Raw genomic sequence first — 15,265 nt, 5'->3', positions numbered from 1 at the left:
TTTTCATGTAAAATGAGATAAATATAACCCTTTTAAAAAAATGATATTCTTTATGATTTTTTATTTTATTTTATGAATTGGGTCGAGTCACTGGTTGAACCGATCGAGTCATCGGTTTTCACCAAAATCGGTCAGGTTGCATCGGTTCCAATGTTTGGCCAATCCGCTACTTCACCTGGACTGGTTATATGACCGGTTTTTCGGTTATGGACCCTCCGGACTGAGCCCATTTTACTACCTCTAACTATCAGCATTTTATATCAACATGTAATAGGTTTTTATATTTATCCACAAAAAAATGGTTCTTATAGTTGCGTGTAGATTATTTTTTTAAAAAAAATTATATGTGCCTCTAATTCGACTTTCAAAGGTGTGTGTATTTGTGACATATATATTAGATTAAGAGTTATTGAATAATTAATAATAATAAATAATTTTTTTTTACAAGGATTCATGTTAGTGCGCTTTATATTCTAACAAACACTTCATAGTTGAAGTTGAATGTGATAATATCAAAATATCATTCATTAGCTTAATGCATAAGTATAAATAATTATTCACAAAATTAATATATATATATAACCATATATTTAACGCATCTTATTTAGTTATTTTTTTGCAAGGATTTATGGCCTTAGTATTTGGAATTTTACAAAATAGTATTTACAAAATTGAAATCAGATTTAGGAAATTAATTATAAAAGATGAAGGGTGAAATTTTAATATGATTATAAAAACGTGTTGGCGGGCGGGACAGGGCAGCCCTCCTGGCCGAACTCATTTTTCTACCTCTAACTGTCAGCATTTTATATCATCATGCAATATATTTTTATATTTATCCATAATAAAAATGTTCTTATAGTTGCGTCTAGATTACTATCCATCTATGTTATCTGTAGTTGTCTCTAAATAGATTTTATGAGGTGTGTGTATTGTGACATATATATTACATGAATAGTGGGCAAATATTTGAGTTAATACGTTTAATATTATAACAAACACTTCATAGAGTTGAAGTTAAATGTGGTAATATCAAAAGACCATTCATTAACTTAATTCTATATATATAAATAATTATTCACAAAATTAATATATATAACACTATAATTTTAATGCATCATATTTAATTATCTTTTGCAAGGATTTGTGGCCTTAGTATTTAAAATTTTACAAATTAGTATTTACAAATTAGTATTTACAAATTTGAAATTAGATTTAGGAATTTTATTATAAAAGAAGAAGGGTGAAATTTTAATTTAATAATAAAGATGTGTTGGCGGGCTAACCCGCCCACCAAACCGGTGGGGCGGGGCTGACCCGTCAGGCCGAGCTCATTTTTGCTACCTCTAACTGTCAACATTTTTTTTTTTTTGATAACATAACTGTCAACATTTTATATCAGTATGTAATAAGATTTTACATTTATCCACCCAAAAAAAGGTTCTTATAATGAAAAGCCAACTACTCATAGTCACTGGGTTGGAAATAACTAATCATAAATAGCATTAAAATAATGATATACTACAAAATATTGAATGGCCATTCCTTTTATATGAGTAATTATTAAGAATAAATAATATTTTTTTGCAAGGAGGTTTTTTGAACTTATTTTTTAAGCTTCTAACAAAATAATCACTTGTTCGCAGTGTTTTAAAAATCGGTTCAGACCAGCCGGGTCGACCCGGGTCTCGATGACCCGGTGGATTCCCCGGTCCGAGTGGTCATTTGGATCGGTTCCGCAGTCGACCCGGTTTGGACCGGTTGACTCGACCGAGACCCGACGACTCGGTGACCCGATTGACCCTCTTTTTTTTTTTTGGTTTTTTTTTTTTGTAGTTGATGAGAACTCTTGAATTAAATCATGTTCATATTTTGTGGTAAATATGATTAATAAGTAAGGTGCAAATAATAAGGTATTTTGAATTAGTGCAATTCGTTTATGTAATTTAGTTGCATCTTATAATGATCTTAATAAGTTTAGTGGGGATAAACACCGATGGTCTCATATCAACGGTTGACACTTTCTCCTTAATGTATATTTCACGCCTACTATTTATTATCATGATTTAATTTATCCGTGTTATGTCAAGACACAAAAGACGCATTTGGCTTACATTGCAATTTTAAAATTTTAATCCAATATTAGGATATGGTCTAGAGCTAGAAGCTTAGAAGTATATAATATTTTTTATCATTGAGAACCAATTTATTTTTTGAAGCTCATTGATAGTTTTCATATGTGAATTTTTAATAAAAGTAATGTCTATATTTTTTTAATATGTAAACAGTAAAATCGGTTGATCCCGTTTGAACCAATGACCCAGTGACCCAGTACCTCGACCGAGTCGATGACCGGTCTGAGTTTTAAAACCTTCTTGTTCGTTTGTAGACCCAAAAAATCAATTGATCCTAATAGACATAATAATAAATATTATTAACTGGCTTAACAATTTTCGATGCAGAAATTAGTGATATCATTAATAAACTTAACAATTACCATTTAAAAAGTAGTATGATATTAATACAGTTGTTTGTCACCAAAGAATACATATTTTAGAAAATTGTAAGTCAAATTAAATGATAAAATACATACTTTAGAAAATTTAAAGACTAATTGTATTTTCAATAAAAAATGAGGAGATAGACTTTAAGTTAAAAAGGACGCAAAATTTTAAGTTAAACTTCATTCTCTTAACTATTTTGTTTTCTTTTTATGAAGTTTTTAAATTATTGTCTCTGTCTTTTATTTTATGGGTTCTAAAGTTTTCAGTTCATTAATTTTGAAAAAAATAATAAAAAAAAAACTTTTCAATTTCACGCTTCATTATTTTTGAACCTTTTCCACTTCTCAAATAGTTCCAAGTTAAAAAGCAAGAAAGCTGAAAAAAAAAAAACATAAACGCTTTCTCTTTATTTACATTAATTACATTTATTTTCCTATTTCTTTTTTTAATTGCATATTTATTCACCTAATTACGATTAGAAGTTAAAAATAATATTTTTTAAAGTTTTTGATAAAATAATGTTTGGTTTTTTTTTTGCTGCAATGAAATTAATTAACTCTAATAGGTATAATAATTAAGCTCAATAGACATATTAAAAAATATTATCAATATGCTTAACAATTTCCTATATAGAAAGTAGTGGGAAACATTAAATGCTGAATTCTTTTCCACCTATCAAGTTCAAAATTCAAATTTACAATGTTTAAATTTTAAATATTAAATGGTTTCTCATCCAATAGACATAATAATAAATATTATTAATAGGTTTAACAATTTCCTTAGACAGAAAGTAGTTGAAAACATGCATAGAAAATTGCACTCGTTCTCCAAGTAATAGCTTCTAGTTATTCATTCACGATATGAGAAATTATGTTAATTACACTCGTACATCAAAAGAATAAAAATTAATTTATTTCTTATATATTAAATTAAAATTTATATTTTTATAATTTATTATTTACAGAATGATGGATCTCATTTTTTTTAAATTTAAATTTAAATTCACTTATCTCTATTTAAAAAAAATACTTATAGGGAAAATTTTCCACTTTTTGTATTATTTTTTTAAGGTAAATTTTTAATTTATTTTCTTTTAAAATATAAATATGTCATTTCTTTTTTTTTCATTTAAATTTCAAATTTAAATTGTTTTTTATCAACTATACATAGTTTTTTATAATTTAAATTTAATATAAAATGCATTTAATCTACAATTTTATATTAAATTTAAATTTATTATATAAATTTTTTCCTGTTTTATATATTTTTCTTTTAATTTTTTATTGTTTATATTATATATTTAAAAATATTGCTCTTCTCGCTAATCTAAGAAAAAATAATTGTTAAAAGACTTTCAAAGTCAAAGAACGTAAATTAAAGACATTCTTTTAAAAAACAAAATAAATATGAATTAATACATTTTTACAAGATGCTACTTTTTATTCTTTCATGTATTAATAGTGATAGGTTATTTTACCTATTTATTTTTTCGCCTATCACTTTAAAATATCATTAGATCAGAATCTCAACTAATCTTTACCTTTGTCTCTCCTCCTGAGATTCTGATCTAATGGTATTGGTCAGTGATAAGTAAAGATAGGCAGAAAAAATAGTAGGTACAATAACCTATCCCGTATCAATATCTCATTTAATCTATTATTAATTATTTGTTTCGGAGTATACTTTCCCCCCTTAAAAGATGACTTGTTTTTAAAAATTCAAAATTAAAAAGGAATAACTACGTGTTGGAAACATGTAACCATAAATAGCATTAAAACATTATTTCAGTAAATGCAAAGATGCAAAATAGTTTATAAAATACTTAATGACAAATATCTTTTTACGATGCGGAAGTTGGATAGTCACTGGTCACTGAATGATCATTTTTTTTTGGAGTTACCCAACCCTAATTACCTCTTTGAGGCGAGTTGGCTCCCTCCGGTATCCCCACGAGCTTCGACTCTTTGAGCCGGCTATGGGACTAATCCGGAGTGCGGGGGATCAGTGATGGCTAAAGGTTCAGCCCCCTCCCCAAGAATGCATTCAGCAGGAATCGAACACATGTCCAACCCCACTAACTCAGCGCCAAGTTACCAATTGAGCTGCACCCATTGGGTTCGTCACTGAATGATCATTCATTTTAATTGAGTAATTAATAATAATAAATAATTATTTGTTGTAAAGATTTGTGATTTTTTTAACTTATCTAAATTATCTATGTTTCTTAAAAGGGATAAGTTATTCTACTTATCTTTACCTACCACTTTCCACACCGTTAGATCAGAATCTCAACTACATTTATTATTTCTCTCTTCTATTTAGATTCTAATCTAACCGTGCTGCATAATGGTAGGCAAAAATAGACAAAAAAATAATAGGTAGAATAACTTATCCCTTCTTAAAATTATATATTCCTTGTTTTTTCAAACAATTAGAAGTTCAAAAATTAAAATTTATTCTTAAATTTTTTAGAAAATATTAAAGCTACTTTTTTTAGGTTTTAGTTTTTATGAAAAATTATTTAATTATTACAAGATTCAAAACATATTTTTTAATTAAAAAACACCTTTTTAAAGTCAACTACTCATTGGGCTAGAATTGAAAACATATAATCATAAATAGCACTAAAATATTATTTCGATAAAATGCAAGGATGCAGAAGAGTCTTTAAAATATTTAATGGCAAATATCTTATTGAGAGACAGAAGTTGAACAGTCACTGATCACTGAATGGTCATTCATTTTAATTGAGTAATTAATAATAATAAATAATTATTTGCTGCAAATATTTGTTACTTTTTACAACAATCTAAATTATTTATGTTTCTTAAAATTAAATATTACTCATTTTTTTCAAATAATTAGAGGTTCAAAAATTAGAAGTTATTTTTTAAAAATTTTAGAAAATATTAAAGCTACTTTTTTAGGTTTTAGATTTTTTTAAAAATTATTTAATTATTATAAGCTTTTAAACATATTTTTTAATTAAACAAATACATTTTTAAAGCCAACTACTCGGCTTTTTGACCACTATAGACTTTATTTAATAATTAATTACCAAATTGACCTTGATTATAAACTATTTCAAAAATTTAACCTCTCCAAAAAACATAACACCAATCTGTCCATGTTTGACCGTTGACCATCAAACCTACCAGAGTATTTTTTGAAAATTTTAAAATACCTGAGTAGAGAGGGGTATACCCGGGTATATTTAAAAATACTGAAAAATGTTTGAATTATTTACCCGGATAGGAAGACAGCTACCCGAGTAAATATGCATGGTTCTTGAAGAAATTAAGAACAAAGTCTAGTCAATTAATAACAATTAATGGCTCATGGGAGGGATTACGAGTCCCAACAAGTAATTAACAACAATTAATGGTGATTACCAAAAAAAATAACAATTTGTTGAACTTGTACTTCTGACAGAGTTGGAGTAGTTGTTCCGGCCATTGTAGCAACTGCAGCCAGAACCCCAATGCCTCCTTTCAGTTCCCAGGGAAGGGTCTATTTAAAAGGATCTCTACGAATTTCAATTTTCAACGTGCCGTTTGGGTATACACGTCGAGTCAAGGAAGAGCACATTAAACATTTCAAAATTAGTGGGAAATATTTATGATCCATCAGTATCAATAATGCATTGGAAACTAAACAAAATTATAGACCCAAGTCAATTAATGTTGAAATTAAAAATTGGGCCATTAATTGTTTTTTGGTTGTTGATAATCACCATTAATTGTTGTTAATTACTTGTTGGGACTCATAGTCCCTTCCATGAGCTATTAATTGTTATTAATTGACTTGACTTTGTTCTTAATTTCTTCAAGAACCATGCATATTCACCCGGGTAGCCGCCTCCCTGCCTGGGTAAATAATTCAAGCATTTCACAGTTTTTTGAAATATACCCGGGTATCCCCCTCCCTACCCGGGTATTTTAAAATTTTCAAAAAATATCCGGGTAGGGAGGGGGATACCCGGGAAGGTTTGATGGTCAACGGTCAAACAGGGATAAATTGGTGTTATATTTTCTGGAGAGGTTAAATTTTTGAAATAGTTTATAATCAAGGTCAATTTAGTAATTAATTATTAAATAAAGGCTATAATGGTTAAAAAGCCCAACTACTCACTAGTTTGAAACATGTAATCACTGGGTTGGAAACAATAATTGAAGAATTAATAAGTGGTAAAATAACAAAAAAGAGATGTGTTTTTCAACCGGGAAGTCAAATATCGGAGTGACATTAGATAGTCTAATATTTTTGGGCACCAAGTAATTGTTTAGAAATCAAGATGAATGGAACAGTGACTATTTTGCCACACTTCAGCAAATTATTTACCAGACTGTCACGCCAACAGTAAAAATTCCCAGAATGTCACGCAATATAATTCAATCCATTGTGCAGCAAAATATGTTTGCAAATAATTTGCTCCACAATGTAGCGAATTATGCCATGTCAGGCTGCACAGTCAACAAAAATAACACGTGTCAAGCAGACAGTAATTCGCTACACTCTGTAGCGAATTATGCTTGTATTACTGCCTGCTTGACACGTGTCATTACGGCTGACTGTGTAACCTGACATGGCATAATTCGCTACACTGTGTAGCGAATTATTTGCAAACATATTTCGCTGCACAATGGAGCGAATTATGCCACATGGCATTCTGAATTTTTTAGCGAATTATTTGCAAACATATTTCGCTGCACAGTGGAGCGAATTATGCCACATGGCATTCTGAATTTTTTTACTGTTGGCGTGGCAGTTTGGTAAATAATTTGGCCAGGCGTGACAAAATGGTCACTGTTCCCAAGATGAATAAATCATTTCTGGTGTTTGACAAATAAAGCTAGAAATACATAATGGGACAAAAAAAAACCTGAATCACTATAAAGATGATAAGATGCTCGTACACACTGAGGATAAAACAATTGTCTAGACAAAAAAAAAAGTCGCTCAAACATAACAATACTAAAATTCTTTGCATGCAAAACATCATTTTAAAAGGATTATTGTCAGATGTTCTCTAGATGTAGCCCATGTTTGAGTTAGTGTCTGCAATATAAAAAATTCACTCTCAAATTGAAGATCGAAGTAATATGTTATTCTTATCATAAAACTTGTATATCAAACATCAAATTGATTTATACATAACAAAATTAATCTTGCGAAAATGTAAGTTAGAAAATAACTATTTATGGTCCTCAAACGTAATAGAAGTTTGAGGAGTAATCTAGCATATAGTAAAGAGTGAAAATACATCACTGCAGAAACTAAACAGAAAGAGTGTTGCATTACCTGCTCAAGCATAGAAGAGAATAGTAATGTCTTCCAAGGCTTCTACAATTGTGCTAGTAATTCTAGCACATTTTACCTTCTTTGCATTACAACTGCTGCTTGAACAATTGTCACCGCAATTGCATTCATTCACAAGACTATTACTCGCTCTTATTTTTGCAAGACACTTGCCAGTTAAAATGTTGCTCACATTGATGGATCTCACCGCATTAAAAGCAAAACTTGTGAGTGTTAAGGAAGGAGGAAAAGAAAGACTTTTGGTGAAATCAATGTGAGTAAACTACGCAACAAAGATTAGACTATATAAAAAAACTGCACTAAATAAAAATATCACGGAGTATTTTTATAATTTGCTATCTGCTTTACATTTCAGCTTATCATATCGTACATGTAAAACACTAACATAAAATATAGAACAATGAACATGGAAAATCAACAAATATGAAATAGAAAACTATAAACTCACAAATAATGGATAAGATTATGTAGAAGAACGACTTGAGAATATGAAGAAGATAAACAAATAAAAATATAAGAAATATGTGCACATAAGCGGGTTATCAATGGAAAATATGCAGTAACACATATCATATTTGGGTTTTGTTTTTATCATGTTATATAACAACAAACCATTTTCCTACACACTTATGATATATGTAGGGTCCATTAAATAGTGGAGTGAGAAAAAAATCAAAGGTGGGACCCAGCTTAAATTGTGTGTGAAGGAAAATTGATTTGTTGTCATGTAACATGACAAACCATTTCCCCATCGTATTTATACATAAACTAAAGAGGTTTTTATCAAAAAAAAGAAAAAAAAAAGAAGAGGTTTTTTAACTTATTTTTATATTAAAATAACCTTTGGTTCATTTGTAGACCCAAAAAATCAATTAATTCTAATAGTCATAATGATAAATATTATTAATAGGCTTAACAATTTTCGATACAGAAATTAATGGTATTATTAATAGGCTTAACAATTACCATTCAAAAAGTTGTGTGATATTAATATAGTTGTCTGCCACTAAACAATGTTGAACTTTTTTTCCACCTATATAATATTTAAAATTTGAATTTTTATTATAAAAAAATTAAAAACATTAAATTTTGAAAAAGTAGTGAGATATAAATGTTATTAAAATCGGCCCGGTCATTGACCCGGTCGAGGTATCAGGTCACTGGTTCAACTGCATGACCCAGTAATTATATATAATTTTATAATTTATATTAAAAAATTATAAACATACTCAAATATCTAAAAAAATGATAAAAATTTCAAATAGTTTACAAAAAATAATAAATCACATATTATTATAAAAAAAATCAAAAAAAAAATAATGATCGTGATACGAGACTTTAGGTTCATAAAACGACATCTCTAACTATAAATTTATTCAAAATTTTATGCATAGTACATAATTGAGATAATATTAGTATTATAGGTACATAACTTATATAAGTCAATAAACAAAAAAATATTCAAATATGGCTATTATGATTTTTTTTTAAAACAAAAATTTAAATTTTTTTTTTGGACCGTGCCGGGTCACCGGTTAACCGATCGATAGAGGATTTTAGGCATTGAGATTAAAATGAATGATAGAAAAAAGTACAAGGGTAAAAGCGAAAAAATATGGGAATGAATCTGAGGTTATCCAGCCGAAAAATAATTTTGCTTTTGATATAGATATAGATAAGATTTCACCCCTTCGTAAACTTACCTTAAATTTGATTTTTCCTAAAATTTTAGACACAAATCCCTCAAGATACCACCTAAAAGTAAATATGGTTATTCTTTAACAAGTATGTCAAATTTTGGAACAAAACTGAAAGTAAGTTAATAGTTATGTTCATAAATGATATATTTTTCCCTTTCTAGAATTACGAAATCTTTCGAAAGCAATTATAACCATAATGGGTATTACCTACATTAATAAAAGGAGTTTGGTATTTATTTCACCAAAAAAAACAAAAAAGGAGTTTGGTATTTCAATGTATATATACTCATTTAAAAAATAATGTATTTAGAATGACGTGCAAATATATCTGTGGGTTTGGTCTGAAAGAAAAGAGAGCGTTTTTGTATCAAAAAGAAAGAGAGAGAGAGCGCATTTTCTTGCTTAAAAGTTATTGTCTGCAACCATTTCGATGTACGGTCAAATAGGATGAAATTCAAAAAAGTTAAGTAATCGGAAAACTGAACCGTCCCTTCACAATTCACATCCCATTACATCAACACAACAACCAAAGAAACTCAGCACAGTGATTATTGGTTATTGTCTTACGAAACAAGCTTTCTATTCTCTTCTCACTCTGAGTAAACGTAAACGGCAACGGCAATGCCTCCAAGGAAACGCAAGGCTTCGGAGCCAAACCCACCTGAAACCCAAGCCCCCGCCAGGGTAACCCGGTCCACTGCTCTCTCTTCCGTCAGGCTGACCCGGTCCGCGGCTAAACGACCCGGTCCACCTCCGGTTTTTGCTGAGTTGCCGAAGAATAATAAGAAGAAGGGCAAGAAGCCTAAGCAAGAAGAAGGGCAAGAACCTGCTTCCTCCAACTCCAGAACCACCATCGTCATTGAACATTGGTATTTTTCTTTATCTCATTATATTATTTTTTTTTTCTTCAAATTAAATGAAGAAATGAGAAGAAAATGTAAATGTGTATTTTTCTTTTGCTTAAAAGATTCATTCTTTGACAAAAATGAATGTTGGGTTTTAAATTTATGTTACTCCGTTCTTTTCCATGAAACTTTCTCGTTAGTTTCTAGAATCAAAGAAATGAAAAATGAGGCACTTTATTTGCTGCTCTTGATTACGTTGCGTTTTCTAAAATTCCCTATTTCGTTTTTTATTTTGATATCACTGAATTGAACTCTTTTCACTTTTTGTTGCTTGTACTTGTTCCATTTCCTATGCCTAGTTGCTTATATTTTCTGAAGCGTAGCTGAAACTCCTCTCTCTCTCTCTCTCTCTCTCTCTCTCTCTATCTCTGTATATATCTTATATAGTTGCAATTGCTTGTTTTCTTTGCCTTAGTACACAATGCGATTCATTCAAGACGAGAGCCACTGAGTTGAAAGAAGGTCTAGAGGCCAAAGTTCCTGACATCACTGTCATAGTGAACCCTAAAAAGGTAGCTCTGTTCTTTTGGGCCTTTGGTCATCATGAGATATATTTTTTATATACCCATGAGAAATCAAATGTAACTTCTTTTTTTAACAAACGGGGCATTCGCATCAGAAATCAAATGTTAGAAGATTATTTATCCAAAATTTTGATTCAAGAGAACTTATAGTAGTGATGTCAACAGAGTGATTAATCCAGCTTTGGCATCCTTTTTTTTTTTTTGTTTCTTATGTGAACAGCCAAGAAAGGGTTGCTTTGAAATACGGGAAGAAGGAGGCCAGAAGTTCGTCAGTCTCTTGGTAAATCCTACACTAGAATTATGAAACTTGAATAATCGGAAGTTTCGTTATGTTAAACATTTAAACTATTAATAATCAAACAGTTCTCTATTTTTGCAAAGTTAGATTTCATATTATGGATTTATTTTAACTATTGACTTCCCACATCAGTTTTTAGGATATCGCTCTCTTTAAAAGAAGGGAAAAGATCATCCGGAGTTGAAAAATAACTGCATTGGTGTATGGAACATGGGAGGAAGGTACTCTTGGGAATTCGAGTGAGGGATAGAATCCCGTATTGGGAATGAATGGGCTAAGCATGAAACATATAAATGAAAGGATCCATAAACTTAATGTCTTAAAATTTTGAGTTGAGATGTAGTGTTGGATTCACTTATTGTAGGACTCACACTTGAGGTGGAGATTGTTAGGAACTCAAGTGCGAGAGATGAAGTTCCGGAAATGAATGGGCTAAGCATAGGACATAACGCCTTGTTGTTAGTTTATCACTTAGGCCTATTAATGCATGAATGGTGGTCTTCCTGCGTTAACAAGTGGAATGACCCCTGTATTCAGAGGAAAGGGAAGCTGTGAGATCCATACATATGAATCTATTCGAGAAGACTTGACATAGGTGGCTAGAAGTGGCTTGTTGGAGAAGCCTTGCTGTAGAGATGAGGCACGTGCCCATTCAGGCATACTACCGGAGTGTCAGTTTGTAGGACTGATAGTGAAATTCGGTGGTTAGCAACTGGGCGATGCATGTGATCAAAAGGTGTTTTAGATCATACATATGGATTAACCCAATTTCAAGCTCCATTTATAATAGGAGTTTATTTTTATTCAAACTTCTCTGCTTGTAGGACTAATGCTACGTATATCTACCCTAGATTTCACAATAACAGGAGTCGCGTATACTAGGCATAACATCTGTGTAAAGAACCTTGGGATACACCACCACCCCAAAAGCTAGCTCAAAGGGTGGGAGGGTGGGAGTGCCCAAGGCCTTATAAAGGCTACATTAGTTGCACATACAACCAATGTTGGACTATATATCTCAACACGCCCCCTCACACGAGAGCCCATACGAGAGCCCATTGGACTTGAAGAGTGGATGATGCAACAGGCTCAGCCTACCTGTGCTAAGAAATTCCACAAGAGAAAGTGGGGAGCGGCGAGGCTCTGATACCATGTAAAGAACCTTGGGATACACCACCCCAAAAGCTAGCTCAAAGGGTGAGAGTGCCCAAGGCCTTATAAACTCCACATTAGTTGCACATACAACTAATGTGGGACTATATATCTCAACAGTGGTCTTCTATATTGTTTTTACTAGAGGCTGGTTGGTTGCTATGTTTCTGATATATAATGTTTCTAATCTATTTTTTTTCCTCACTTGGTGGGTGCAATCATCATGTACTCAGCTCAGTATATTTTAATGCCTTAATCCCTTTTTGTTTTTATTTCAGAAAATGGAGCGTCCGTTTAAACCAATGATGGATCTAGACATGGACAAGACCATCTCAGATATCGTTGACAAGATATCTAGCGCTAGTTTATCAGGCATGACTTTGGATGAAGCTAGGTGAATTGTTGTGCTAGTAGAAATCAAATCGAGATTTGCTGATAATTTCTTTGTTATTTGTCTTTCTTCTGGATTTTAGTTACCCTGCATGAGATTTGAGACAGTCATTTTGGATTAGTTAACTGACTGGGATGTACCAATATATTTGGCTTATCTGACTGAACTAGACTCGTTTTATTGATCAAATTCCAAAATATATTGTTAGCCGTTTTTAGTGCTTTCTTCAGTGTTTTTCAATTTTACTCGTCAATATTAATCTATTTGTCTTTATTGAAAGTTTTGTTGCTATTTTTGTGCGTTATCTATTGGACCATCAGTTGAGGTGGCATGATGCTATATTTCATCGATGTAGATTCATTGTTATTTTTTTTTCCCGGGAGGGGTAATATTACGTGTATTTTAAAATTCATGTATAAAATTTGGTTTGCATAAAATCCTTACTTAGTGTCAGTGATATGAGATAACCAGAGTCACTGTTTTAGGAACTAAATAAGAACTAGTTGATTATCGTGCGATGCACGGAGAAAAAAATCGGTTTGTTTCGTAAATGTTAGCGTAAAATTTAGATTAAATTGTTAGTTGGAATTTTATAGCGCACAATAATTCAAAAAATAATTTACCGGGTAGATAAAATATGTAAGAGAGTCGTAAGTTAATTTTGATAGTAGTCTGGAAAAGACTTTAGAATGTTACATCAATGACATAGAATATGGAAATAATAGTTTATTGCATGTGTTGCACAAAGAAAAGAGCAATTCTGATAAACTGATTTCAGTGTAATGTCAAATGATGTCTATAATAGATTCAAATCGTGCAACATACGAAGAACAAAAAAATTGACATATTGTGCTTGACATCAAGGTAAATTAAAGATAGTCCAACCTACGCTTGCAATTCTGATAAATTCAGAATAAAATAAATTATATCTATCAGCATTTTATATAAGCATGTAATAGGTTTTTATATCTATCAACAACAAAAAATTCTTATAGTTATTACAAAAAAAAAAAAAAAATTCTTATAGTTGCATCTAGATTCTTATCTATCTATATTTTCTATATTTAGACAGTAAACATAAGGAAAAACATGTTGGCGGGCGGGGTGGTCCGGCCCTCCGGGCCGAACCCATTTTGTCACATATATATGTCAGCATTTTATACCGGCATGCAATATGTTTTTATATTTATCCACAAGAAAAAGTTTCTTATAGTTACCTCTAGATTACTATCTATCTATGTTTTATATAATTAGACAATAAACATAAGAATAAAAAAAAAACTGTTGGTGCGCTGGGTGGGCCGAGCCCAATTTGCCAACTCTAACTGTCAGCATTTTATATCAGCATGTAATATAATTTTATATTTATCCACAAAAATGATTCTTATAGTTGCGTCTAGATTATTATCTATCTATGTTTTCTGTAGTTGGACAATAAACATAATAATAGATATAAAAAAGTGTTGGTGAGCATGGGCGGGTCGGCCCTCCGGGCCGAGCCTATTTTGTCACCTCTAACTGTCAGTATTTTATATAAGCATGTAATACGTTTTTATATCCGTCAACAACAAAAAATTCTTATAGTTGCATCTAGATTACTATCTATCTATATTTTCTATATTTATACAGCAAACATAAGGGGAAAAAAGTGTTAGCAGGCGGGATGGGCCGGCCCTCCGGGCCGAACCCATTTTACCACCTTAACTATCAGCATTTCATATAAGCATTTAATAGATTTTTATATCTCCACAAAAAAGATTCTTACAGTTGCATCTAGATTACCATCTATATATGTTTTCTATAGTTAGACAGTATACATAACAAAAAAAATATGTTGGCCGGGCTAACTCGCCTGTTTGGCGGGCGGGGAGGGCCGGCCTGTCGGGCCGAACCCATTTTGCCACATATATATGTCAGCATTTTATACCGACATGTAATAGGTTTTTATATTTAACCACAAGAAAAAGTTTCTTATAGTTACCTCTAGATTACTATCTATCTATGTTTTATATAATTAGACAATAAACTTAAAAATAAAAAAAAATTATTGCTGCACTGGGGGCCGAGCCCAATTTGCCAACTCTAACTGTCATTAATATATCTTTTTCCAGTTTTATAATTAATTATAGGGTTCGCTTTTTCTGAAGTTACTGCCGATAAGTTATCTGCAGTAAACCAATACGACGTCGTTTTGGAATGGAAATCATGGTATTTTTGTAAATTTAATTTAATTCAGGGTTATAATAGTCTTAATATTTATAATTTTTTAAGATTTCAATACCAAAACGACGTCGTTTTGGGAATAAATGCAGATAACTTATCTGCATTAACTGCAGAAATATTTTTCCCTTAATTCTAATAGGTATAAAAATTAAGCTCAATAGACATAATAATAACTATCATTAATATGCTTAATAATTTCCCATGCAGAAAGTAGTGGGCAATATTAAATACTGAATTTTTTCCCACCTA

General features: G+C 31.1%; 1 protein-coding gene across 1 annotated transcript; it reads left to right on the top strand.

Moving 5' to 3' along the window:
* The first annotated feature begins 10,144 nt into the window (after window positions 1-10,144).
* LOC133291922 (uncharacterized) lies at window positions 10,145-12,800 on the top strand. The gene is made up of 4 exons (XM_061490282.1): window positions 10,145-10,392; window positions 10,844-10,940; window positions 11,173-11,232; window positions 12,681-12,800. Exons 1-4 carry the CDS (start codon window positions 10,145-10,147, stop codon window positions 12,798-12,800), a joined length of 525 nt encoding a protein of 174 aa, XP_061346266.1.
* The last annotated feature ends 2,465 nt before the right edge of the window (window positions 12,801-15,265 follow it).

This window comes from Gastrolobium bilobum, unplaced genomic scaffold (genome assembly GCF_033153095.1).
Source record: "Gastrolobium bilobum isolate Gb01-03AN ecotype WA unplaced genomic scaffold, APGP_CSIRO_Gbil_v1 utg8480, whole genome shotgun sequence".
Classification (NCBI taxonomy): Eukaryota; Viridiplantae; Streptophyta; class Magnoliopsida; order Fabales; family Fabaceae; genus Gastrolobium; species Gastrolobium bilobum.
Note: the sequence above shows the minus strand (reverse complement) of the source record. Positions and strands in the feature narration are given on the sequence as shown.

Bases quoted from the DNA above. Each gene is read 5' to 3' on its own strand.
- LOC133291922 (XM_061490282.1), top strand. From the start codon at position 10,145: ATGCCTCCAAGGAAACGCAAGGCTTCGGAGCCAAACCCACCTGAAACC. The intron at 10,941-11,172 runs GTAGCTCTGTTC...TTATGTGAACAG, and splicing joins TCATAGTGAACCCTAAAAAG to CCAAGAAAGGGTTGCTTTGA. The intron at 11,233-12,680 runs GTAAATCCTACA...TTTTTATTTCAG, and splicing joins AGAAGTTCGTCAGTCTCTTG to AAAATGGAGCGTCCGTTTAA.